The following is a 23,990-nucleotide window of genomic DNA, read 5'->3' on the forward strand; positions in this document are numbered from 1 at the left end:
ACTGCATTTTAGTTTCAGCCTGATTTTTCACCCAAACGCCCGATATACCTAGCTCTTTTTGAAGAATATATAGACGTATAATCATTCAATGGGTATGTAAAAAAGCAGTTACGAAGCACGACAGTACCAAGGACATCCAGCAACGGCAAATGTTTGACTTTCTGTAGCAGCCGGCCTGATGTAATAAACCGACATGACACTAGCATCAAGTTTGTCCCATTACGCCTTCCGTATCTTGTTCTGGGAGGGGTCCACTGTATGACTTCAACAGGTACAACAACCAATGAAAAGAAAGGATGCTCAATACTAGCCAATCGGGGTCATTTTTACTCAACGACACAACCCCGCTCCACTGCGCATGCACCGAACTCCAGTGAGTGGCACGCGCGTGGAGGAAGTACATTGACAGATCTTTGGAAGTCTCCACCAGTCTTTCCTCTTAGAACTGGCCGAATTTAACCTTATTCACTCCCGAAGATGTCGTGGTTGTTCGGCTTGAACAAAGGGCAACCGGAGCCTCCCCCCGGTCTGCCGGTTCAGCCCCCTCCGCCGCCGCCGCCGGCCGGTGGCTCCAACGGCGGCGGAGATAAACCCAAGGACAAATGGAGTAACTTCGATCCCACCGGGCTGGAGCGGGCTGCACAGGCGGCCAAGGATCTGGACAAGTCCCGTAAGTGTTCAGAAAAGAGGGGGTCTTTACATAGATGTACACTTATTGAACGCCATTATGATAACACCCATGTTTCCTTTTGATTTACACTCTTTGATATCGAGGCCCAGCACCCCGTTGACATCTCTCACTTATTCTGCAATAATATGCGTCATTTTAGCCAAACGATGCATTTCCCCCCTGTACTCTCCCATCGCCATTCAAACTCACAGCATGGTTCAAAGGTCGTCTCGTCATGAAACTTAAAACCAGCCTGCGTACTTTTAAAAAAAGCGACATCTGCTCCTGATGAAGCATTAATTGTCTTAGTTATATGATGTTTCTTAGCAAGCACAGACATATTTGAGTCAAGTCAAACGTATATAGCTAAGAATCTCAAAGGGCTTCACAGACTAGATTTCCCACAAGGAAAAAACTGAGAGAAAACCCATTCAAGGGGAAAAAGACTCCCATTCTGATTTCCTGTCCTGTCCTTTGCTTTTTCACTTACATACAGGACATGCTAAAGAAGCTCTGGAATTGGCTCGCATGCAGGAGCAGAGCACCCAGATGGAGCACCAGAGCAAAATTAAGGTACTGCAAAGGAAAGAAACAATCACCGTTCATGACCTCACTCTTGGTCCACTTCATGTCCTTTACGTAGTTGAGGCGACAGTTGCTGTTTGAATGTTCTCAAATGGACTGTAAATTTCCATCTATTAATTTCACTGGTTAATCCGCTTATATTTTATATATGTACAAATATGAGAGAAAACATCACTAACTTTACTGTCGGAAGTAAGTGGAAACAGCATAAAGGAACAAAAATATTGCTCATGCCGTAACCAAATCTAAAAAAAAACCAAAAAAAAAAAACCACAATAGTCCGATTTCTTCAACATCACCTTACTCCAATGGCAAGGTCGATTGACTTCTTTTTTAAAGCTGCCCTGAAGGTATTTTGTCACCTCTGAGCAGAGCAGACCAGAATGTTAATCTATTTTCCACCATGACAGGAGTATGAAGCGGCTGTGGAACAGCTGAAGGGTGACCAGATAAAAATCCAGGGTGAGGAGAGGAGGAAAACTCTTAATGAGGAAAGCAAGCAGCATCAAGCAGTGAGTTTCATGCAACTTTCATCCGGCATTTTTTTCTCCTCCTGTCCCCTGAAAGTAATTCCTCCCGTCTTCATCAGAGGGCTCAGTACCAAGACAAGCTGGCCAGGCAGCGCTATGAGGACCAGCTAAGACAGCAGGTGAGCTGTCCTGATTTAGTTTTAACAGTCCTCTACTTTAAAGAGTATTGCGAACAGTTTGTCTATGTTCCACTCAGCAATTGTTGAATGAGGACAACCTTCGCAAGCAGGAAGAGTCGGTTCAGAAACAGGAAGCCATGAGGAAAGGTGTGTGTGCCTTTTAACCTCGAGACCCAGCGATTAGCTGGAGGCTGACGCGTTTTGATTTTTTTTTTTTTCTTTCGCAACAGCGACCATTGAGCACGAGATGGAGCTGAGGCACAAGAACGAGATGCTGCGTATTGAGGCCGAGTCCAAAGCGCGCGCGCGTGTGGAGCGAGAGAACGCCGACATCATACGTGAACAAATCCGCCTGAAGGCCGCCGAGCACAGACAGACGGTCCTGGAGTCCATAAAGTAAGATACGTTTACTTCACAGCCCCCCCAAAAAATACAACAGATTAAATTGTGCAGGTGCGCCTAAAATTGTGTTTTTTTTTTTTTTAAAGCACTCTGCGGCGCACATCACATTGATGTTACAAACATACACTGTCATTTTTAGGACAGCAGGCGCGGTATTTGGAGAAGGATTCAGAGCCTTTGTGTCAGACTGGGACAAAGTCACGGCCACGGTGAGTCCTGGACATTGGAAGCTCCAATGTCCAGTGTTCCCTGAGGTTGGACAATTTGACCAAAATTGCCTGTTAAAAAATGGCCTTTAGGTCACACAAAAACTGTTTGGCTAACGTTTTCTGTCTTGCAACAACCAGGTGGCTGGTCTGACCCTTTTAGCTGTGGGGGTGTACTCTGCCCGCAACGCCACCGGAGTGGCGGGTCGTTATATCGAAGCGAGACTGGGGAAGCCGTCTCTGGTGCGAGAGACGTCCCGCTTCACTGTGGGGGAGGCCATCAAGCATCCCATCAAGGTTGGACTTTTTAAGTTTAGACGCCAATCCGGTATTTCATCTCCACGCTATTTTCATCTCTTGTCAATCTTGCCTTTCGGCTTCTTAGACGGTCAAAAGGCTGAAGAGCAAACCTCAGGATGCCCTGGAAGGAGTTGTGCTCAATGTAAGAATCATTCAGCCTCACCAAAGTAGTGCCAAGTAAAGGAGATGGTCGTAACAATTGGTTTGACCTTCTAGCCGACGCTGGAAGAGCGGGTGCGTGACGTTGCCATAGCAACAAGAAACACAAGGCAGAATAACGGCCTCTACCGGAACATCCTGATGTACGGACCCCCGGGCACCGGCAAGACGCTGTTTGCTAAGGTACATGTTAGATGCTGACATTTTTTCAAACGGGAACACACGAGAAGGAGCTTCGGTTGTGAATCATTGTTCCTGTTTTGAGCAGAAGCTGGCAATGCATTCTGGGATGGACTACGCAATCATGACCGGCGGTGATGTCGCACCGATGGGCCGCGATGGGGTGACCGCCATGCATAAAGTGTTTGACTGGGCCAACACGAGCAGGCGAGGGTAAGCTACCTGACACACATGAGGAAAAAAAAATACATAAAACCTGTTCATTTCACTTTATTTGAATCATTCTTATAATATCATGTTTGTTCTCTTTTAGCCTCCTGTTGTTTGTTGACGAAGCCGACGCATTCCTTCGTAAGAGATCGACTGTAAGTTTGGATTGTTCCGATTTTTGTCACTTAATCTGTTTTACCTTTCTCAAGACAAGGAGAACTTCTCCTTTTCACTCCTGAGCAAGTTGTTTACTATTAATTTCATTCCACATTTGTCATCCAAACCGGCTAACTCAGATGTGGGCAAATTTTTGCACAAAAGTGCGAAATGCAATTTTTAAAAAAAAAAAAGCTACTGATGGGCCAGTTCATTCGTGGATGACGAAACAAAGGCTTTAATTGTACAGTTAATCAAATTCAGTGATTCATGCTCATTTGAATAAACATGAACAATTTTTCCCCAAAAAATTAAGACATTAATATGATCAAAAGGATATGTGGTGACCACATTTAAGAGACTTAAAACTCATAAATAATTAAGTATATTTTAATTAACGGATTTTGAGAATAAACAAACAAAATCAATGCAACAAAGGAAAGAGTATGCATTCGTAAAATAATTACAAATACTTTAAAATAAATGTACGATTAATGTAAATACAAAGTGTCGACCATTTAAGAATATTAAAACAGGTTAGATGTGATTTGATTTGATTAAATTTGTTGAAAATCAGACGACAAACTATTGAATGTGATACATGAACAATAAAATAATACTAATAATGAGCACATTTTAATGGAACCAAAGAGCTTAAAATGCTAGGTGGGCCAAATTAAAGAATGGAGCGGGCCAGATGTGTCCCGTGAACTAATTGTAATGGTTCCTCCTGATTTTTTTTTTTCAGGAGAAGATCAGTGAAGATCTCAGAGCTACTTTAAACGCATTCTTATATCGCACTGGAGAGCAGAGCAACAGGTAAAGTCCGTTCAGTATTTCCAAAGTTTCAACTTTGCAACTCTTGCTCACATTTCTAATAATTGTGCTGTTTTCTTGTTTTATATCCCATCCAGATTCATGTTGGTGTTGGCCAGTAACCAACCAGAGCAATTTGACTGGGCCATTAACGACCGAATCGATGAAATTGTCAATTTTGCTCTGCCGGGGCTGGAGGAAAGAGAGAGGCTGGTGCGCTTGTACTTTGACAGATATGTGCTGGAGCCCGCTACCGGGGGGAGGCAGTGAGTACAAAGTATCATCTGGCACAACAGCGATTGCTTGAGGAAACAGGAAATCATACATGTGGACACCAGTGAAAAATCAGATAGTAAACAGAACAAAGCGCCATTCTGATTCACAAAGTGATTATTTAACCGTGAAAAAAGGAAAAGTCATTTATTCAATTATCCCCTTCCTTTTGCCTAGATAGCCGATGCATTTTACAGAACCTGGCCCAAACACACGCGTGGCAAAAGAAGCCATGAACACAAACATGACAAATCCAGAAGAGCCTTTGTTTCCTTTCGAAAATGGAGCTGCTTAAAAACCTTATCCAAGCTAGTTACTATTGTCGTTTGTGTGAACGTGTCTTCTGCAGGAGGATGAAGCTGGCGCAGTTTGATTATGGTAAGAAATGCTCTGAAATAGCCAAGCGGGCAGAAGGCATGTCCGGTAGAGAGATCTCCAAATTGGGAGTAGCCTGGCAGGTATGACCTCAAAAGTTCCAAATCAGTCCCATCAACATCTGCCATCGTCTTCCTCACTGTGTTTTTTGTTGTAACGCGAGCAACCTGTCTTCACAGGCAGCGGCATATTCCTCAGAGGACGGCGTACTTACGGAGGCCATGATCGACACCCGCGTGGACGACGCGGTCAAGCAGCACCGGCAGAAGATGGACTGGCTGCGTACGGAAGAAGAGGCTCAGACCAAGACCCTTACACCTCCACCAGCAGGGGGCGCCGCTAGTAGCACCACAGGCAAAATGGGTTTCAATCTGCCGCTTGGCGAGACATCGCAGGCTCAGGAGGTGATCGCCCCACTCTTGGTCCACAAGATGAAGCAGCAAGGCGACTGTCTACCTCAAGAGAGGACAGCAGAGTCTCAAAGTTCTCCCTCAGCCAGACTGGACTGTGAAGAAGCCAACAGAGCAAGTTTAGAGCAGCGCGCTGAAAAGAAAGTGGAGAAGACTGACTCTGCACCAAAAGATGGAACTCCAGTTTGAGTCAGATTGTTTCAATGAATTAGAAAGATTCTGAATCATGTCTTCGTGTCTTCACACATGTTGGACTGTCTTGGACCTCGCTGTGTCTTGTGGAAGGAAACTAACCGGTGTTGAAATACTTGTCTGTCTGTAACAACACAATGGAGTCAAGTAAGATTAAACCAATTTAGGTTTTTATAACCAGTAACAATTGATGTGCATTTTGTGTACATCGTCATCACGGGAATAATACGGGTTCTTTCTCACCCCGAATGAATGCTGAGATGGTCACAACCAGCAATTCCAACAATGTGATGACATCATGTACAGTACTTAATGTGTTATAGTTAATAGTAAGACCGCTTTCAAGTTTAAAAACACAAATGCGCCTGAGTCATGTTGATGAAATGAAATAAAGATAAAATGTTGAGAAAACCCAAATGGTCAATTTGTGATTTCACTGGAAATAGCACAAACTGCTGAATTTAAAAAAAAAAAAAAAAAAAAAGCAAATGATTAAATGTATATAACATTTAAAAATATATTTTATTCAATAGGTTACATAATTACTAATGCTTGGATTCAATTGAGAAGAAATGAGAAATTTTACATTGGTATATACAACTATCGTGTACAGAAAGATTAGAATAATAGCACAGTCACAGAGGTTTCAGATGAGCGCAAAAACTGACCTCCATGCAAAGTGCAAACTCAATATTAATCTTAAGTATTTACAGGTGCTAAATGAAATGATGAAAAAAGGAACATAATGAGCCACAAATGGTTCTTATAGATTCTTTTAGTATATTCCTATGTACAAATCAGGCACTCTGAGCTGACAATGCATCATTTTTACACATACAAAATAAAGAAGTATGCCCTGAACGACATCATATCCAAGTTTGCGTATCAAGTCAACAGCACACATTGCCTCAGAGAGGCCGAGCTTTGGTTATTCACTAGCTCGTCCTTTTAACTTAAGTAATCTAAAACACGAAACAAAACAAAAGCATTCTCAGTTCAGTTTTTTTCCCCTCCTGCCTCAATAAAACACATCTCCAGTTCCAAGTGTCAAAATAAAAAGCTGACATGAAATTGAAACAATCACCGAAAACTAGATCACCTGGAGGGGAGGAAGAAAAAAATGGAATAATGTTTAGGAGGCTGCACTGAGCAAAACGGCGGGACTGGGCGTCATGGCACTCCCTGAGGAGGCGTGGCTGACCTTGGCTTGACCTTGATCAGGAGGAATAAAAAGGCAAGGGCAGCAGCGGCGAGTCGGGCGCGGCCCGCGGCGTGATTGAGAAATTGATTTCGTTCGGCGCTGCACACACGTGTTTCTGCCAACACAAAGCCCTCCATATCATTGTCACGTTATTTGCCGTTGCTTTGCGGGGGTCCTCCGTGTGCTTATTGCAGCTGTCAATAGAAGCAGACGGTGTGAAGGAAAGCCCTGCTGCTCTTGTCCTCAAACTCTTGCAAGAGTTCGTCAATTTCATTTTCCATGTCATCCGTGTGCTGAATCTGTGCAAGAGAAGAAAAACTTGTCTAAATCATGTGCCAGCAGCAGCGGTGACCAAATATGGATCGAAACAGAGGAAGCAGTATAATTGCCTATGTTGGAGGTTGTCCAAATTTTAACACCACGACCATCCTTAATGACACTCAGCTCTCCACGTACCATCATAATGCTATCGCTAGACATCAAAATACAGTGGCGTACTAACTGCATGCAAATAATGATTCAATTAAAATGTTCCACACTGACTTTTAAAGACTCTAGAGTCCTAATAGCCACACTCGCTGGACTCTTCATTAGGTACAATAAGACCCAATACAAGCTGTGCATCAAAAACTCTGCTCAGTTGTGCTGGAGATTGACAAAGAGTTTATTACATAAGGTTGTCTAAAAGGATCCATCCAGATTGTAATGCTCATTTTATGTTCGAACCAACGCCAGATGTGAAAAATCTCAACAGGACTGACTCTTGTTCTAAACGAAACTGAGCATTCATTATCAGCTTTGAAAAGGAGGATTGCTCTATTTAATGGGGCGCGTGATGCGAGAGACGAGAATGGGCTTCAAGTGTATAAAGAGTAGAATGTGCTCCAGTGCAGAACTGGTCAGTACAAGTCATTCCAAACCAAACTGTTCTTCAGAGTGACGCCTCCGCCTAGCAGACACTCACACATTGACACAGCTCACAGATGAGGAAGGCGCCCAGCGTGGCTTCTTCATGGTTGTCCTGAATGTCAACATTGATGACATGCACGGGCTGCATAGTCTCCTGCTCCCGCGAGTTGAGATCTGGCAAAGGAATGACACAGAGTGAGGCACGAAACAGATGCACAAAAAAAAACAAAAAACAAAAACGTTCCAACAGGAAGTCTCGCTCACCCTCCAGCACTTGGTCATAGACGCGCTCCTCACAGGTAATGACCAGGTCAAAATTGTCCTTGCAGCTCTGGAAGCGCTCTGGCTTGGATTTGATACGCTTATTTCGGTCCAGCATGTGCAGGATTCCGTTCTGTGTGTATCTGAGGCGGGGGGGGGGGGGGGGGAGAGCAAGCCTGCAATGGACTCTGTGTACAGCATCTGATGCTTGAACCCAGCCCTGACAGAAAGGTGAAAACGACACGCGTTTACAGTACGTTTGAAGTGAGCGGCAGCACCCCCTAGTGGTATACGTGAGCACATGCAGCTAATAGAGAACGCAGGCCTCACGTGAAGGGACAAACCGCCAACGTGACGTCATCTAGTTTGAAGAACGCTTTAAAATTGGTAGAAACATTTGGCTTTACAGCTATTGACTCAATTCTGTGTTTAAGGTGAACCAAGCAATTCAAATATATATTATAACTAAGCAATTCCATCTATTATATCCAGCCATGGACTTTTAGTACGAGAAGCATCAACAAGCCATCCTGCAGTTAACAATGCAGTAATAAAAAAAGAAAAGAAAAAAAGGGCCATTTTGTTTTCGGGTGAAATTTCAGTACTAGTCTAAAATGCGCTCACATTTACATTGACCTGAACATGACCTCGAAACTTTCAAGTATCCAACTCTTTAATATTTTAGTATTTTTTGCACAACTTGTTTTCTAACAAGGAGCTGACTAGCAAAATCCACAAGTGTTTATTCCATGAATGGATCAATACTTTGCGGGTTCAATTAGAATTGGTCTATTTTGCCGTGTGGCTCACATTTTGACATCGCGAGCCCAAGGCAACAGCTCAACAATTGATGAACAGTACCTCGCCACCGCGGGGCTTCAAACAGGACGTTCCCACAAGCGGACACTGAGGCAAAATTGTCATCAGCGGGTTCCAATAGAGACACAGGGAGACTGGAAGAGTCACAGAAAGTCATAAAAGGAGACGTCCTTGAAATAATAATAAAAAAAAAAAAGGGAATTTTGTCTTGAGCAGCAAGTTAGGCAAAAAAAGTATTCAACAGTTGTGGATTCTAAAATTTCTAGAAGGCCCAAAGTTCAGCTGTAAATGTGTGCATTTCATGTTCATTCTGAAATTTTGCCCGATAGTTTTTGTGAGTAGTGTACACTTGAATGCGCTGTGTGGAACACTACACAGTAACCAGATGCTTCATAAGGTACACAATCTGACAACCATATCCAATGAAGAGTCGACTAGTCTCGTATCTTTGTGCAGGTGCCCCTGAAGGTGTGTCCTGTGTGTTTGCATTTGAAGCATGAGACAGAAATCAACAGATTATACAATTTGTGTTTGTGTGTGGGCTGGGGTGATCACACCCTCCTTTAATGTAGAATCAACTTTTAAAGCTGGAGCAACTACAGGATCTCGTCTCCATATGGGTCCGTATTTCCTGTGAAACTAATACCGTGTCACACAGTCGCTGTAAGGTTAAGCAAAACTTGCCACTGAAGTTGAATAGGTCCTGCTTTGTCATCAGCGCAGAGGCTGCTTTAGAACACACACACACACACTAAGGGCCTGTTTTCCTAAAAAGGAAGTAAGTACCGAAGTGTCCATGTACAACATGCTAATTAAACCGGTGTGGGATCCCTCAAAAGTTTTTGACCTTTGAAAAAGTTGTGCTGCAGCTTCAATTGGAACACACAGGGAAACCCAAAGGCCTGTAATCTTTTTTTCGACTTGATAGGGTTGCCATTGTTAAACAATACTTTTTTCCTGTCAGTTTAGGTATACCTTTTTTTGTAATATTGGCAAAGTGAATTTAGCCGTACAAATTCAAAACGTGAAACATTAATTCATGACGACATTAGGCCAATTCCTACCTAATTTCTGTATTTAGATTCCAGTCTGTCGAGATGTTTTCATTCTGTAAGCTATAATCATGGAAATTCCATTTTAAATCATATTGTGACATTATGTTTAAACAATATAGCGGCAACTTTTGGCTTTCTGAGTCAACATGACTTTAGTCTTGAATAACACTATCGAAATAAGAACATAGTGTAATTTCTTTGAGATGCACCTGTCGTCTATTCAACCAACCACCCAAAGATGACGTTTAAAAACAGCAACTGTATCAAGTCGACATAGTACAGGCTCAAGGTTTTTGCACTTGATTTGTAAATTACAACGGAATACATCCACCTCCTTGCTCACTCCCAAAAAAATCTCCATCTATTTTTTTAAACCAAACTGCCGTTTACTTCAAGACAACTAGCATATTTCAACATGTTTAAATGCATTTTTACAGAGCTAAAAACATGTTTCCTGGCATGCCGTTTACCCATCGATGCAGCTGCGTCCACGTTCCTGATGTCCGTAAAACATAATGGGTTACATGAAATACTTATCCCGTGATTTGTCTGACAGTGTGTGTGTGGGTGCGTGTGTGCATGTGTAGAGGTGAGATGGGGATACAGTTCCTTGTCCTTGCGGACCAAGTCGTTGTACATCTGTTCATATGTTGTTTTGAAGTCATACACATTCGGCTTGTCTGGGGCAGGACCGGGCAGCTTCACGTGAGAACCAGTCCCGAATGAGCGCACTTCAAATCCACGTTTACTGCAGAGAACAAAGAGAAGGAGGGGGAAAGGGGGGAGGGAGGGCAAGTAAATCAACTGACACAAATCAAAATCAGTCGACAAGCCAACCAGCGCCAGACCCCCCCCCCCTTTTTTTAAACAATGTACAGTCCCATTATGAAAACAAAACGTTTTGTCTGTAATCCCACACAGATACATTTCTCAGCCCTAAAAAAATAAGTCTTTTTTTGCAGAATCAAAAACGTTTGGACATTTGATATTCATCTTAAGGTCTATTTACACATGCACACTTTGTCCTCATCTTTTAGGCAATTCCACACACCAGTTAGTAAGGTGGAGGATGCTTTTTTTTTTTTTTAATTTCAAAACATTTTTGAAAAACAGGGTGCCAAAAGTTTGGCAAAGAATGTACATGTGGATGGACCTTAAGATGGATCAAATGGATTTAAATTTGAGATTCTATTTTCTAACACACAGGTATGATAATTCATTATATTAGCAAGCTGGGGCTCAAAATATTCACTACCCCACTAGTTCACTTAATTTTCTTACAAGTGACGAAAGAGTTTAGTACATGGATCTTCAAATTCACTGCAAAAAATAACGCTAGTGACCAAAGGGGGCAGCTATGAGCAGTTACGCCATCAGCTGCCGCGCAGCTGCAGTTACTTTCTTCCGGAATTCGTCCACCTAGGGGGCGCTCTGTCAGCGTGAATCGATACAAAAAATAAAAATCCAATAAAGCGTCTGAGGATTTAAAAAATGGACTCAGCTAGGATTTAAGGCTGTGTAAGTATTCAACTAAGGAAAATCTCAAACTCAGCCAGGCAACAATGTTTAAAAGGAGAACTCGACATCCGGCGTGACTCTGCACTCTGGGTCCATTGTTGGGAATGCGGAGGCCCGGCATATCTGGCGTCGTGTCAGCTGATAACCGTCTCAAAAACACACAGCGATAAGGCACATTTCGTTCACGTCGTTGTCGCCTCGTCGTCTTCTTCCCCGGGTGGCCAATGTTTACCTGAGGATATTGTGCGCTTCCATACTGCGGTTCTGGTTGCTCGAGCACACAACCGCTACCCTCAGCGGGTGGCTCGGCATTGCGACTCCCCGGCTGAAACTAACCTACTAAAACGGTCGGAAACCACTCGGTGTGGTTTGTTTGTGCCCCTTTTAGGAAAGAAAAACAAAATAACCCCCTTTTAAAAATTAAGAATAGTAACGCGCCGTGAGTACAGTTCGACAGACTACCCTCCTTTGAATGCAGGAAGTTAAAATGGCGGAAACCCCGTGCTGGGAAAATTATTTGTCTCGGTGACGTCTCCAATAGGCGGGGCCATTCGGGTGGACGTTTCTGTGACGTCGTGGTATGATGGCGTGAAGTCTTTAGTTCGTTCTCATTTTTAACAACTCAACTGAACTCAAATCAACTGTATTCATCAAAACAACCACCGCTTAATACAAAGTGCTGTACACGGAGCAAAAATATGTCATACAACAACAAACAACAAAACAATAAATTAATAAGACGACAGTATCAATCCATCCATTTTCCGATCTGCTTATCCTCACAAGGGGCGCGGGGGTGCTGGAGCCTATCCCAGCTGTCTTCGGGCAGGAGGCGGGGGACACCCTGAACCGGTTGCCAGCCAATCGCAGGGCACACAGAGAGGAACAACCATCCACGCTCACACTCACACCTAGGGACAATTTAGAGTGTTCAATCAGCCTGCCATGCATGTTTTTGTAATGCGGGAGGAAACCGGAGTACCCGGAGAAAACCCACGCAGGCACGGGGAGAAAACTTCACACAGGAAGGCCGGAGCCGGGATTGAACACACGACCTCTGCACTCTCTCATGCAAAGTCAATAGAGAAAAAGCTGGAAAGTAATAAATTATCTAAGATACTTTATTGGCTGACAGCAGGACACCAAGGTATCGTGGATGATGTTGTTTGGAACAGTATTTAGTGATTGTATTGCCCTTTACTAAATGATATACAAACGTATGTATGTCACAAGATAAGTGTAACAGACACATGTAATTCACTCCAGTATCTTTTGTGTGCCAACAAGGTCACAAGTTATCGGCACACTTGTGTGTGGCGTACATTGAGTAAACGTCAGCTAACGGGGAACACTAAATGCATTTCATTAATGACATTGCTGTATATTGCAGCTGATAAAAAGATTCACGATTAATCACTGACAAACTCATAAACGCAACACAATTGAGCAGATCATCATGTTCTCATTGTAAAGTGCAGGGAAACCTCCAATGCCCTTAGGTTGTACAATATGGAATTCAACTTAACAAAATGACTCAAAATTCATTCACAAGACTTCCGGAGGAATTCCTCAAGGATACTTTGTGGTTTCTTTGGCTCTTTTTTTTTTTAATTCATTTTTGTCACAACAAAGGGTATCAGTGATGACAAAGAGGTGAAATATGATGTAGACCATGTACAGTTGTACAAGAAATGGATATGAAACACTGGAATATGGTATCATCTGTCTGTTGTGGCTGCTCAGTACAATAATTCTAAAAGACGAATGGGATGTACTTCGGAATTTGTACTATGTAAATTAGCATTTTGTCATTCGTTTCACCCATCTCTGTCCTGGCTGTTCAGTACAACACAACAAACTCAACAACAAGTCGACAATAATAACAGAAAACCGACAACGTTTCATTAAGAGTAAGGTGACTATATACTGTATGTTATTGTTTCAAGAGCTTACCAATGCCATTGGTTAACTTACATTTACACTTGCATGACTACTGACAATGCTGAAATGTCACCTAAAGCTGCGATTCCTCAAACTGGGTGCCACGGCACACTCTTGTGAGAGATCATTGGGTCCCACTGGAAAGGCTTAAATTTCACTTAATTCCTCCAAAAATTATTAATCAATGTATGCCACAGACGTATAGTGACAGACAGAACAATTTAATGCTTTTCTGTTCGATGGCAGAAGAAGGTACAATAAACATTTTGCCATTCTTATAACAGAATCCAGCAAGTCACGGCTTTGTGTGAGTATCTCAGCTTTAGACAGGCCCAGATTTTACATTACGTGAATTTGTGAGTAAATTGAGACAAGATCATTATTTTAGCATATATACTCTTTGTGACATTTTTGGTTTGTATTGTGTCAGGAAATCTTTCTGATGTACGATCAATAAAGGTTGGGAAATTGACCGCTTATTTTTTTTATTTCCCAAACTACGACATATTAGAATTAATCCGGTATGTATTTTTTGACTCAGAGTTTACACTGTGCAATATAGGTAAATTTGGTTTAGCTCTCGTTTGCACGGGTTTATAGGTTTATCTGCTTCAGATACACTATTGTGCTTCAGTTCACACACACACACACACACACACACACACACACACACTGCTGTTACTACATGGACAACAATTAAGTGAAGGTCACATCAGGCGAGTTCATGGTGGACAGTTAGTGTTCAAGGTGAGCCTCAGTGGCGTGAGTGAGTGCGGTAGGAGTATGTGTGCTGCGTCGCGGGGCTCATGATGTTTTCTGTGATGTACGCCACCAGTAAGCAGATGATGACCAACATCACGCAAATGGCGCCCCCGACTGTTGTCATGGCGATCACGATATCCTGCATCCCGGACGGTGGCAGGATAAACTCCACGCAGTCCTTGTGGTCCGCTCTCTGGTCCAGGGAGCGCAGGCAGATGCGGTAGGGGATGTTCTGGTGCAGTTCGCTCAAAAGGAAGTCCCTGCACCCAGAACCGAGATGGACCCCGGCGCACTCAAATTGAGTGTAGCTGCCGTTCCACCAGCAGCTCAACTCGTAACCTCCATGTCTGTGGCGCCGACCACTAAAAATACTATTTGTTTTTTCAATACTCGATGATTTTGCTCCAGGAGCTCTCGTCTGATCGGGTGACCCCGGGACTCCCGAGACCTCTCTCCCTTGGCTCCACTGTAGTAGCACGCTGCCATTGATGAGAATATTTGCAACCAAGCTCCCTGAAGAAACTGCCCGCCTGCAGTCTCCCTCGTGGCAAGTGTACCCAGCCAACATGTGTCGAAAGCAGAGCGGCCCCCCGATGCCTCCCTCTGTGACGGTTTAGCTCTCGTTTGCACGGGTTTATAGGTTTATCTGCTTCAGATACACTATTGTGCTTCAGTTCACACACACACACACACACACACACACACACACACACACACACACACACACACACACACACACACACTGATGTTACTACATGGACAACAATTAAGTGAAGGTCACATCAGGCGAGTTCATGGTGGACAGTTAGTGTTCAAGGTGAGCCTCAGTGGCGTGAGTGAGTGCGGTAGGAGTATGTGTGCTGCGTCGCGGGGCTCATGATGTTTTCTGTGATGTACGCCACCAGTAAGCAGATGATGACCAACATCACGCAAATGGCGCCCCCGACTGTTGTCATGGCGATCACGATATCCTGCATCCCGGACGGTGGCAGGATAAACTCCACGCAGTCCTTGTGGTCCGCTCTCTGGTCCAGGGAGCGCAGGCAGATGCGGTAGGGGATGTTCTGGTGCAGTTCGCTCAAAAGGAAGTCCCTGCACCCAGAACCGAGATGGACCCCGGCGCACTCAAATTGAGTGTAGCTGCCGTTCCACCAGCAGCTCAACTCGTAACCTCCATGTCTGTGGCGCCGACCACTAAAAATACTATTTGTTTTTTCAATACTCGATGATTTTGCTCCAGGAGCTCTCGTCTGATCGGGTGACCCCGGGACTCCCGAGACCTCTCTCCCTTGGCTCCACTGTAGTAGCACGCTGCCATTGATGAGAATATTTGCAACCAAGCTCCCTGAAGAAACTGCCCGCCTGCAGTCTCCCTCGTGGCAAGTGTACCCAGCCAACATGTGTCGAAAGCAGAGCGGCCCCCCGATGCCTCCCTCTGTGACTTGGTAGGCACACAACGGTGATGACGCCCCGCTCAGCGGGCTCCTCTTGACTGATGTCACAGCGGAAGCATTGAGGCTTGATGCTTTCTGCCACGGCCTGCTTTCCTGGCTGCTGTTGCCATGGTGTTTGAGCCACCTGCGCTGCATCCCAGAATCTTCCCTGCCTGTCACCTCTGATGGGGATGCAGATGTAGATGATGATGCTGAGCCGCTGCCATGAGTCCTGTGCTGTGCTGTGCAGAGCAGCAGTGTCGCTAAAGCGAGCACCGATGGCCGCTGCTGGCTGCTCATCTCCTCTGGTCGGATTTGCTGTTGGCGGCCATAAATCGGATCAGCCCTGCTTCAGCATCCGCGTGGAGGAGGGAAGCGCGTCCATGGACGAGGACACTTCGGTTGAAGCATCTGCGACAGAAATCACACAACAAGAGAGAAAGGAGCTTCATTCGCGTAAAAAAAACAAAAAACTTCAAATCAGTTGCGTCATCGATCGACTCGCCATTGATGATCTTCACTTACTTTCTGGGTTACGGCGCCCGTGAGTCTGTCGGCCGTCTTCGCCTTGTCACTCGACTTGTGTGTGCAGCTCTGATGTCCGTCCGCTGTGGGCGTGTGATTGCGAGTGGCGCGCGCCGCACACTGCACGGGTGCGTGTGCAACCATTTTAGTGGCCATCAACAAATCGGCGTGTGAGTCACAAGCCTACGCAGGTGGTGCAAAAAGAAAGAAAGAAAGAAAAAAAAACAACCAGTCCACAGCACACACGGGCGGAGGAAAAGTGTTGGGCAACTCGAGTCCAGATGGCCCCTGACGCACGCACAACGCTCGATAGTGCAGCGTATGCGCTAATAAACAAGAATTAAAATCCATTAATTGGATTTTATTTTTGTAACGGGGGTAATTTCGCATACAGAAGGAATTCGGCATGATTGTCATCCACACTCACACAATTTGATGTGATCCAATACAAAATTTTAATAACATAGTGTTCATATAGTGTATTTGCCACTCGCAGGTTTACCTCTTCACAGCTTTAATGCTATTTTGTGTTCAAACTCTTTGTAGACGTATTGCTTTGTTGGCATCTTGGTGCCAAGGAACTCTGTTGTAGTGAGGCGAATGGTGTTTCAGGTAGTGCTTTACCGCCATCTTTGATTTTTTTTTTGCTCATTGGCCCTCTCCCTCAACCCTTACAGAGCCCAAGGCACATCCAATATTTTACATTGGAAAAATCTCATGGTTTACTGTTTACATGTTTAGGCAAGTGAGCTTATGTATGTTTCATGAGGAACTGAAAGAGGAAATATTGTTTCTGGCTGGATAAATTTGAGATGCCTCCTCAAACAGCAGGACAAAATCTCGAGTTGACGAATGAATTAGGTCTAGTCATTCATTCTATTTCTTGTGTTTATTGAGAGGGACTAAAGAAATCAACATGCTAGTGCGATGGTACACATTTAAAGAAGTTATGCTTATGTGAGTTGACTCTGTCCCTGAAGAGGTGTACCAGCAAAGAAATTAGTCCCAAGGGATCATAATGAACTGCTGACTGATAAAAGGAACATGCTGATCAGTGCCTCTTAACTCCAAGTTGTCACATGGGATTTTAGTTTTAGATAGACTGGTAGATATGAATCATTATAAAATAATTAACGGGGATTATTAGGAGTCACAGAAAGAATACAAAGGGCTCTGAAGTCAGTCACATGTTGTTACATGATCATTTGTATGATTTACTAGGAAGGGGTATAAACAACGCAAAGCTATATGAGGTGATCAAGATGAAGCTTCTTCAGGCGGCTGCTTGGTGATGCAGAAAAGAAGTGATGGAAAATGTCGGCACATCAAGCTAAACGAACCTTGAGGCTAGTCAGCGAGGTTGAAGCTTTGCGTAGGCGTATAAAAGTTAAAGAGGAGTATCAGCTTCTTTCATGGATGATATGAAGCCTCGATGCTCCTGTGTGCAAACAATGTCGCGGTGCACGTGAGGCCATGTCGGCCGTGCTCACTGTAGATGCTATTCTATTTGGGATGCTGGTCATTTGTGGCATCCTGGGGAACTTCTTGGTCATCTTTGTGGTGAGACAACCAAAATTTGTGCCGCTATTTTGAGCTGTGTGTTTGAAGTAATTAAGTAGATTTTTCAGGTATCTGTACTTTACTTGAGTAGGCTACTTATGTTTATGACAACTTTTTACCTTTATACTCCCTGCATTTGGAAACAGAAATTTGTGCTGTCTACTTGTTTGGAAAAACGGGCTTGTTACTTTTTGGTCTTGAAGAATGGTACTGCCGCCACGCCCTGACCCCGGAGAAGTGGAAGAAAATGGATGGGTTGGATGTTAGTCAGTTCAAAACATTGCAGAAGCTGTGGGAACTTTGTTTTGATGGTGTGTCCAGTGATTTTTTTTCATTGTCACTATGAGCCCTGCAAGCAAATAAGAGAAACTATTTTACGTGCAGACATTTGGGATTTTTTTTGTGTGTCCTTGTGCCAAGTAAATTAATCATCTATTGTACACTTCTGTATATACAGTAGCTGACGGTAAAAAAAAAACAAACAAAAAAAAAAAACAAAAAAACTTTTTACTATTGTACCTATTTCTATCACAATGCTTTAAGTTAGCTAACTTGAATTAAGATAGCTGTGGACTGGTTGTTTTTTTTTTCTTTGCTTCCACTCTCTAAATTCGTCTTCCCTGGCTATTATAGTTTACACAAAAGCTCAGTGTGGTTATCTAAATTCCCAAGCGAGGAGGTGACGAAGCGGACTACCACACTGGCCGGCATGAGCCCTGGAAAACTGTTAACTTGTAAGCTAGCTGGTGGCTATAGCGCCTCTTGTCATGATGTGGAAAGACACTCGGTGGGATATATTCCAGCCACCAGAGGATTGAAATGGATATATTTTTTCAGCAAATGGGGATGCGCACGCATAAGAAACTTGCTAGACAAAGTAGCATCCATTTTTTCAACGGGTCGTGGTTTGAGGTATTCAACAACCATGCCTGCAGTGTTTGAGAGTTTGCGCAACACTATTCTGTGTTGTGTGAAGTTTAAAAGTTTATTTTCACTTTACAATGACTTAAGTCAAGTTTGTGTTTAACACTCTCTTTTTCATCTTTAATTCTGCTTAAGCACAGAGTGTGAGCACTTTTGCCACCTCATTAGTAAAACCGCCTCTTGTCTTCCTCGCAGGTAGTCCAGGCTGCCACTGAGAGTCCATCCCGGAGGCTACCACCCTCGGACACTATATTGGTGCATCTGTCACTGGCTAACCTCCTCACCTCACTTTTTCGCACCGTGCCCATTTTTGTGTCAGACTTGGGCTTGGACGTGACTCTTTCTCCAGGTTGGTGTCGGGTCTTTATGCTACTGTGGGTGTGGTGGCGAGCTGTGGGCTGCTGGGTGACTTTGGCGCTCAGCGTCTTCCACTGCACCACCCTAAGGCGACAGCGCGTGACCTTCGGACCCATGGCCCTGCAACAGGAGAGGCGACGCATCTGGATCGCCCTGGGAGTGGTGTGGGGGGCCAACCTAGCTTTCGCTACCCCGGCGCTGGTCTACAGCACTCACGTCCATGGCAACGCCACCGTGGAGCTGATGGTAATCAGTTGTACCACCAGACCCCTGCTGGGCTGCATATGGGAGTTCCCTTCCAGCCAACAGGGGGCAGCGTTTGCCTCTGCTTCATTGGCCTTAAATGAAGTGTTGCCACTTGTACTGATGGTGTGCACCAACTTGGCCTCGCTGCACTCTCTGGCCAAGCACATCAGGGCCGTGACTGCGGGGGGAGAACAGGGCGAGCTGGCCAAACATGTGTCAGGCGAACGCAAGGCGGCTCACGTCATCATGCTGATGGTGTCACTCTTTGTGGTGTGCTGGGTGCTGCAGGTTGCCGCGGTGACCTACTACAACCACGACAGAGGCCACCATGCTGAAGGCCTGCTGACTGTGGCCCATTTCTCGGCCTCACTTTTTGTGGGCTTCTGTCCCATGGTGGTGGCGCTGGGGCATGGCAAGTTGAGGAAGAGAATTGTGGGCATGATACTGGGCTGGTGGAAAGTTTTTAAACGGCACCGTGTGGACGGCGGAGGTGGGGTTCAACCCCCCCAAGCTAAAGGAAAAAGGGCAAAACAAACCATTTTTGTTGTTCAAAAGGAAAGGAAAAACAATTGTGGAAGTAAGAGTTAAAGCAATAAAATTATCATTCCCATTTGAATGTTTGAAGTGTTATTTTGCACAGATTGATTTCCAAATGGCAGCACAGTTGCGTCGTTGTTGGCATGTCTGCTCATACTCGAGAGGGTCCGGGCTTGAATCTCAGCTCAGGCCCTTTCTGTGAAAGTTTTCTGTCGGTACTCCAGCTTCTTGCCATATTTGAAAAATTTAGTGCGAAATGAATTCTCCAATTTGTCCATTGTTGTGAATGTGAGTACAAATGCTTGATCCCTCCTGTCTGAGATGTAATAATACTGTAACGTGTGGAATTGGGCTTATATGATTATTACTGTTATTTGTTAGATTGTGGTGGTTCACAAAAATGGCTGAAAAAACACATTTTCTCTCATACACATCAATGCGCAATTTAGTCTTCAATGCACCCATTTAAAATGTGTGAGGAAGCGGCAGTCCTGATAGAAAACACAAATAAACACAGAGAGAACACACATTTTATACAAGGAGGGCCTCAGTAAGATGAGGTTCATACTGGCAAATGTGCTAACCATTAGATTGTACTGCGGCCACCAGCGACAACGACAAACACAGTAAAGCTCAAAACTGGGTCTGATTAAAAAAAAAAAAAAAAAAATTAAATCTATAACTTGAATTGTATCTCATAAAGTGTGCCTAATGAAATGTCCAGTGAATGGCTACGGTGGGTCCTTGTGCTTGCCAGCAGCCTTTCAGTGGGAGAGAAAAGATTTAATGAAAGAGCGGAGTCGGCGGTGGCCCACTGCCAGAACCATGGGTGACATGGCGATGAAGATGATGTTGGCGAAACGAGCGATGACCAGCAGAAACTCTGCCGAGGAGCCTCGGTTGTAATTGAAGTAGTTGACGGAGATGATGCTGGTGCCCCATGACACGATGAAGAGCATGATGAGGGCAAGAATCACCTGTTGAAGAATAGACATCAGAATAATGGGTTTAATCCGCAGGTTGTCTAACTGGAGCTCCTCTTCCCCTCGGAGCTACGTGATTCGTTGCTTAGTGGTCTGAAAGAATAATTTTCAGCAAATTATAAAGTGCACACTTACCTGTGGGACTTGCCTGCCAAAAAAATTAACATAATAAATCAGTTGGCTAGTTCAACGGCAGACAAACTCTATTTAGATAAAAATAGAGCCACGCCCACTAGCAGACTGCTTATCATCAACGTTGTTTGATTTTTAGCAGTTTCAATCTCTGTAAAACTAAACAGCTTCTGTAAAAACTTGTAAAAAATATATAATAATAATAATAAAGCTTCTATTTCAGAAATTGACAAGTGCCATACGGATTTTGCTGCAGATAGCGTCAACTCAACTGAAGCCAATTACGAGAATCAGATTGAATTTTGGAAGTCAATCTTTGACTTTATTGTCATGATATGGAAGCTTTATCTTGGAAAAATATGATTTTATTCTAGTGACTTTTGATCTTGAAAAAATAGTCTTTAGTACATTACAACTATTTTTATGAAAATAATAATTATCTTGATGGTTCAAGTTTATTCAAAAAAAAAAGTTGGTTGTCACAACATAATAGCTTCTCTTTATCGAAAAAAAGGGGACTTAATTTAAACGCGATGCTCAAAGTGTGGTATGAGTACCACTCGTGGTATGTGGGCACCCTATAATGGTATGTGAAAGGATCACAGAATTTAATACAAAATAACCTTTAAAATATACATTCTGCACATTAAAATAAAGCTTGTTGCAGTATTTTTTTTTTTACTGTAAGCACAGTACATTTATTAAGTACAGTTCAGTTGTATTTAACTTATGAGTATAATACAATGCATTTGTATTTTGGATTGTTTTTGTATTTTTGAACTTCTTTTAAACATAGGTACAATTGTCATTTGATTGTGTGTAATACATTTTAACTGCAACCCTTGAACTCAAAAAGTGTGATTGAAGTCTCATCAAAGCTCATAATTATTATATATATATAGTTATTAAAACTATCAAAAATATTTCACCATAATGCTCCATGTGGCAGTTTTCCAGTGACATTTCTCACCTTGGCTGCTCGTCTCTCAGCCGGCACCCTTTTCATGACGGGTGCGCCTTTCACGGATGTCCTGCCGTGCGTGTAGAGTGTGTACAGCGAGCCCACATTTGTAAAGACCATCAGAATAATAGGAAGGGTCTCGTGGATCACCATTGAGGTGGTGGCGTATGACAAGCCGCTGAAGGAATAGGGGAAGTTCCACACGCATCCCAGCAAAGGACGTGTTGTGCTGCTCACAAGCATCAGTGTCTGGTGAAGAGGCAAAGAAGTCTTTTTGTACAGTGAATATAAAAAGTCTACACACCCCTGTTCAAATGCCATATGTCATTTTTCCCATGAGTTTGGGATATTTTGTTGTGGTCTGATGAGACCAAGGTTAAACTTTTTGGCCATTGTAAGTGAAGGTCCACCAGGTGTTCATGATATGCTTTGCCCAAAATGTTCCTCCGGTCACCAAGACCACATATTTTGCTATTTTCGGGTGCAGTATATTACCTGCCTGTAGTTAATTCATAAATATTCATGGGAACTTGACCGATGTGCATTTTTTACAGCATAATTTTCAATAATTTAATGGTCAATTTTGAGGAAACCATCTTTTGTACCACTCGAGGCAAGGCGAGGCACAAGCCAAGGCAGTTTGATTTCTACACCACATCATACACAAGGCAACTAAAGGCTCCTGGTACTTTGTAGTTTAACATTCGATTCAACTATACAGTATTGGGTAAGAATATGAATAATTTTCTACATGTTACACTTTTTCAACAACAACAAAAAAAATGTATTAGGCAAATACCATACATGGTTAATGTCTCTTAGTTTGTTTCCACTTTCTGGTGATGTAACACTTTACTCAAAATTTGTCAAGCGAATGAATTATTGTGTCATTGGCGTTAGCTTAAGGACATGGAATGATTGATAATGGTCAATTTTGAGGGAACCATCTTTTGTACCACTCGAGGCAAGGCGAGACACAAGTCAAGGCAGTTTGATTTCTACACCACATGTCATACACAAGACAACTTAAGGCTCTTGGTAATTTGTAGTTTAAGATTCGATTCAACTATACAGTATTGGGTAAAAATATGAATAGTTTTCTACATGTTGCACTTTTTCAAAAAAAAGAAATGTATAAGACAAATACCATACATGGTTAATGTCTCTTTGTTTGTTTCCACTTTCTGGTGATGTAACACTTTACTCAAAATTTGTCAAGCGAATGAATTATTGTGTCATTGGCGTTAGCTTAAGGACATGGAATGATTGTATGTCATGTTGAAATGAATACCCAGAAACTTGCAGTTTCTCAAATCACAGCATCCTGGTTTACAATGTAGGGAAAAACAAGAAAACAAATTTACGAGGGAATGCCGACAGTGATTGCAGTCTTTTAAAACAAAACAAACACAGATCAGGCGCTCACCTCTGTGGTATTCACGTTTCCATTCGTGGAGAAGATATATGCAGGAATGGAATATAAAAAGTTGAGAAACCAGATGAAGGCCAGATTGAGTAGAAGGGTATTAGGAAGCCCTCGGGGTGTACGAAGGGTGCCAATATTGGGAGCCACTCGTCTTAAAGTCTGAAGGTGGAAGGCACTGAGGAAGAGTGTTGACCACACGTTGACCGAGCGCAGCCACACCCACACACCCATGAGAAACTGACACCACTCCTTTGAGGAATACAGCTGTGGGAAATGTGCGCAATGAAGATATAAAACAAAGTTTCAGACTTTTAAGTCGATAGACATCCACCTACCTCCAGTCCAATGTCTGAGATGACGAGCAGTGTGTTCCTCATGACCGACACTAACAAATTGGACAAGGCCATGTTGATGATGATGATGTCCGAGTTCTGTCCCCGGCCGCGTTCCACGAACACGCTTCTACCAATCACCCCGATCACGGTGGTATTACCCAGGATGCCCAACAGCACTAGTATGATGTACATGGCTATTTGGAGAGGGGACACTGAGACGCGAAGTCCCATTCCTACCAGCTCCCCATCCTCCTCCATGGCGACGTCCACTGGAGTTATTTTCTCCTCAACTGTAAAAATCCACTAAAAGATGGTCTCACGTACCAAAGGGTGCTGCAGCTTCATTCCTGCTGCTTATCATGCGAATGTGAATCAGCTGGTTGTCATCCAAACTGACTTGGGGATCTTTTGCAAGATGTTCCCGGTCACGGTCAGCCAAGGAAGATGAGGCAGTTTGTGTAATTCCTCCTTAGGCTCTCAGGTGAGAGGAAGTTGCTCTCTGGGGGAGCTCAAGGTACATGC

General features: G+C 43.6%; 6 protein-coding genes and 1 long non-coding RNA gene across 7 annotated transcripts; 2 read left to right on the top strand and 5 right to left on the bottom strand.

Annotated features, from left to right (window-relative positions):
* Positions 1-347: 347 nt before the first annotated feature.
* Positions 348-5,839, top strand: atad3 (ATPase family AAA domain containing 3). The gene is made up of 16 exons (XM_019880919.1): positions 348-670; positions 1,167-1,243; positions 1,666-1,767; positions 1,845-1,904; positions 1,982-2,051; positions 2,135-2,300; positions 2,446-2,515; positions 2,654-2,809; positions 2,898-2,954; positions 3,029-3,154; positions 3,240-3,364; positions 3,465-3,516; positions 4,266-4,336; positions 4,432-4,599; positions 4,956-5,064; positions 5,161-5,839. Exons 1-16 carry the CDS (start codon positions 478-480, stop codon positions 5,578-5,580), a joined length of 2,022 nt encoding a protein of 673 aa, XP_019736478.1. The 5' UTR covers positions 348-477; the 3' UTR covers positions 5,581-5,839.
* A 501-nt stretch (positions 5,840-6,340) lies between these two features.
* ssu72 (SSU72 homolog, RNA polymerase II CTD phosphatase) lies at positions 6,341-11,850 on the bottom strand. Its single transcript, XM_019880921.1, has 5 exons — positions 11,579-11,850; positions 10,433-10,576; positions 7,958-8,097; positions 7,749-7,867; positions 6,341-7,083 (listed from the first exon to the last, which is right to left on the bottom strand). The coding sequence occupies exons 1-5, from the start codon at positions 11,656-11,658 to the stop codon at positions 6,982-6,984; spliced, it is 585 nt and encodes a 194-aa protein (XP_019736480.1). The 5' UTR covers positions 11,659-11,850; the 3' UTR covers positions 6,341-6,981.
* LOC109522395 (uncharacterized) lies at positions 10,916-11,572 on the bottom strand. Its single transcript, XR_002169561.1, has 2 exons — positions 11,029-11,572; positions 10,916-10,981 (listed from the first exon to the last, which is right to left on the bottom strand). It is a non-coding gene; the product is annotated as an uncharacterized LOC109522395 (long non-coding RNA).
* A 601-nt stretch (positions 11,851-12,451) lies between the features above and the next one.
* LOC109522393 (fibronectin type III domain-containing protein 10) lies at positions 12,452-14,650 on the bottom strand. The gene has a single exon (XM_019880922.1). It carries the CDS (start codon positions 14,615-14,617, stop codon positions 14,042-14,044), a length of 576 nt encoding a protein of 191 aa, XP_019736481.1. The 5' UTR covers positions 14,618-14,650; the 3' UTR covers positions 12,452-14,041.
* A 125-nt stretch (positions 14,651-14,775) lies between these two features.
* Positions 14,776-16,286, bottom strand: LOC109522175 (fibronectin type III domain-containing protein 10-like). Its single transcript, XM_019880488.1, has 2 exons — positions 16,008-16,286; positions 14,776-15,893 (listed from the first exon to the last, which is right to left on the bottom strand). The coding sequence occupies exon 2, from the start codon at positions 15,780-15,782 to the stop codon at positions 14,874-14,876; it is 909 nt and encodes a 302-aa protein (XP_019736047.1). The 5' UTR covers positions 15,783-15,893; positions 16,008-16,286; the 3' UTR covers positions 14,776-14,873.
* Positions 16,287-17,480: 1,194 nt separating this feature from the next.
* Positions 17,481-20,198, top strand: ora4 (olfactory receptor class A related 4). The gene is made up of 2 exons (XM_019880476.1): positions 17,481-17,567; positions 18,687-20,198. The coding sequence occupies exons 1-2, from the start codon at positions 17,481-17,483 to the stop codon at positions 19,680-19,682; spliced, it is 1,083 nt and encodes a 360-aa protein (XP_019736035.1). The 3' UTR covers positions 19,683-20,198.
* An 8-nt stretch (positions 20,199-20,206) lies between these two features.
* Positions 20,207-23,914, bottom strand: ora3.1 (olfactory receptor class A related 3, tandem duplicate 1). Its single transcript, XM_019880413.1, has 4 exons — positions 23,469-23,914; positions 23,134-23,397; positions 21,717-21,956; positions 20,207-20,608 (listed from the first exon to the last, which is right to left on the bottom strand). Exons 1-4 carry the CDS (start codon positions 23,724-23,726, stop codon positions 20,396-20,398), a joined length of 975 nt encoding a protein of 324 aa, XP_019735972.1. The 5' UTR covers positions 23,727-23,914; the 3' UTR covers positions 20,207-20,395.
* Between the last annotated feature and the right edge of the window lie 76 nt (positions 23,915-23,990).

This window comes from Hippocampus comes, unplaced genomic scaffold, assembly GCF_001891065.2.
Source record: "Hippocampus comes isolate QL1 unplaced genomic scaffold, H_comes_QL1_v1.1 scaffold68, whole genome shotgun sequence".
Classification (NCBI taxonomy): domain Eukaryota; kingdom Metazoa; phylum Chordata; class Actinopteri; order Syngnathiformes; family Syngnathidae; genus Hippocampus; species Hippocampus comes.

Excerpts from the sequence above, each read along its gene's own strand:
- atad3 (XM_019880919.1), top strand. The coding sequence starts at position 478 with ATGTCGTGGTTGTTCGGCTTGAACAAAGGGCAACCGGAGCCTCCCCCC. Across the intron at positions 2,301-2,445 it reads ACGGTCCTGGAGTCCATAAA|GACAGCAGGCGCGGTATTTG; the intron begins GTAAGATACGTT and ends TGTCATTTTTAG. Across the intron at positions 3,365-3,464 it reads GCCAACACGAGCAGGCGAGG|CCTCCTGTTGTTTGTTGACG; the intron begins GTAAGCTACCTG and ends GTTCTCTTTTAG.
- ssu72 (XM_019880921.1), bottom strand. The coding sequence starts at position 11,658 with ATGCCGAGCCACCCGCTGAGGGTAGCGGTTGTGTGCTCGAGCAACCAG. Across the intron at positions 10,577-11,578 it reads GAAGCGCACAATATCCTCAG|TAAACGTGGATTTGAAGTGC; the intron begins GTAAACATTGGC and ends TGTTCTCTGCAG. Across the intron at positions 8,098-10,432 it reads GTCCGCAAGGACAAGGAACT|ATACACACAGAACGGAATCC; the intron begins GTATCCCCATCT and ends CCCCCGCCTCAG.
- LOC109522393 (XM_019880922.1), bottom strand. The coding sequence starts at position 14,617 with ATGTTGGCTGGGTACACTTGCCACGAGGGAGACTGCAGGCGGGCAGTT.
- LOC109522175 (XM_019880488.1), bottom strand. The coding sequence starts at position 15,782 with ATGAGCAGCCAGCAGCGGCCATCGGTGCTCGCTTTAGCGACACTGCTG.
- ora4 (XM_019880476.1), top strand. The coding sequence starts at position 17,481 with ATGTCGGCCGTGCTCACTGTAGATGCTATTCTATTTGGGATGCTGGTC. Across the intron at positions 17,568-18,686 it reads ACTTCTTGGTCATCTTTGTG|GTAGTCCAGGCTGCCACTGA; the intron begins GTGAGACAACCA and ends TCTTCCTCGCAG.
- ora3.1 (XM_019880413.1), bottom strand. The coding sequence starts at position 23,726 with ATGGAGGAGGATGGGGAGCTGGTAGGAATGGGACTTCGCGTCTCAGTG. Across the intron at positions 23,398-23,468 it reads TCTCAGACATTGGACTGGAG|CTGTATTCCTCAAAGGAGTG; the intron begins GTAGGTGGATGT and ends CATTTCCCACAG. Across the intron at positions 20,609-21,716 it reads CTGAGAGACGAGCAGCCAAG|GTGATTCTTGCCCTCATCAT; the intron begins GTGAGAAATGTC and ends ATTCTTCAACAG.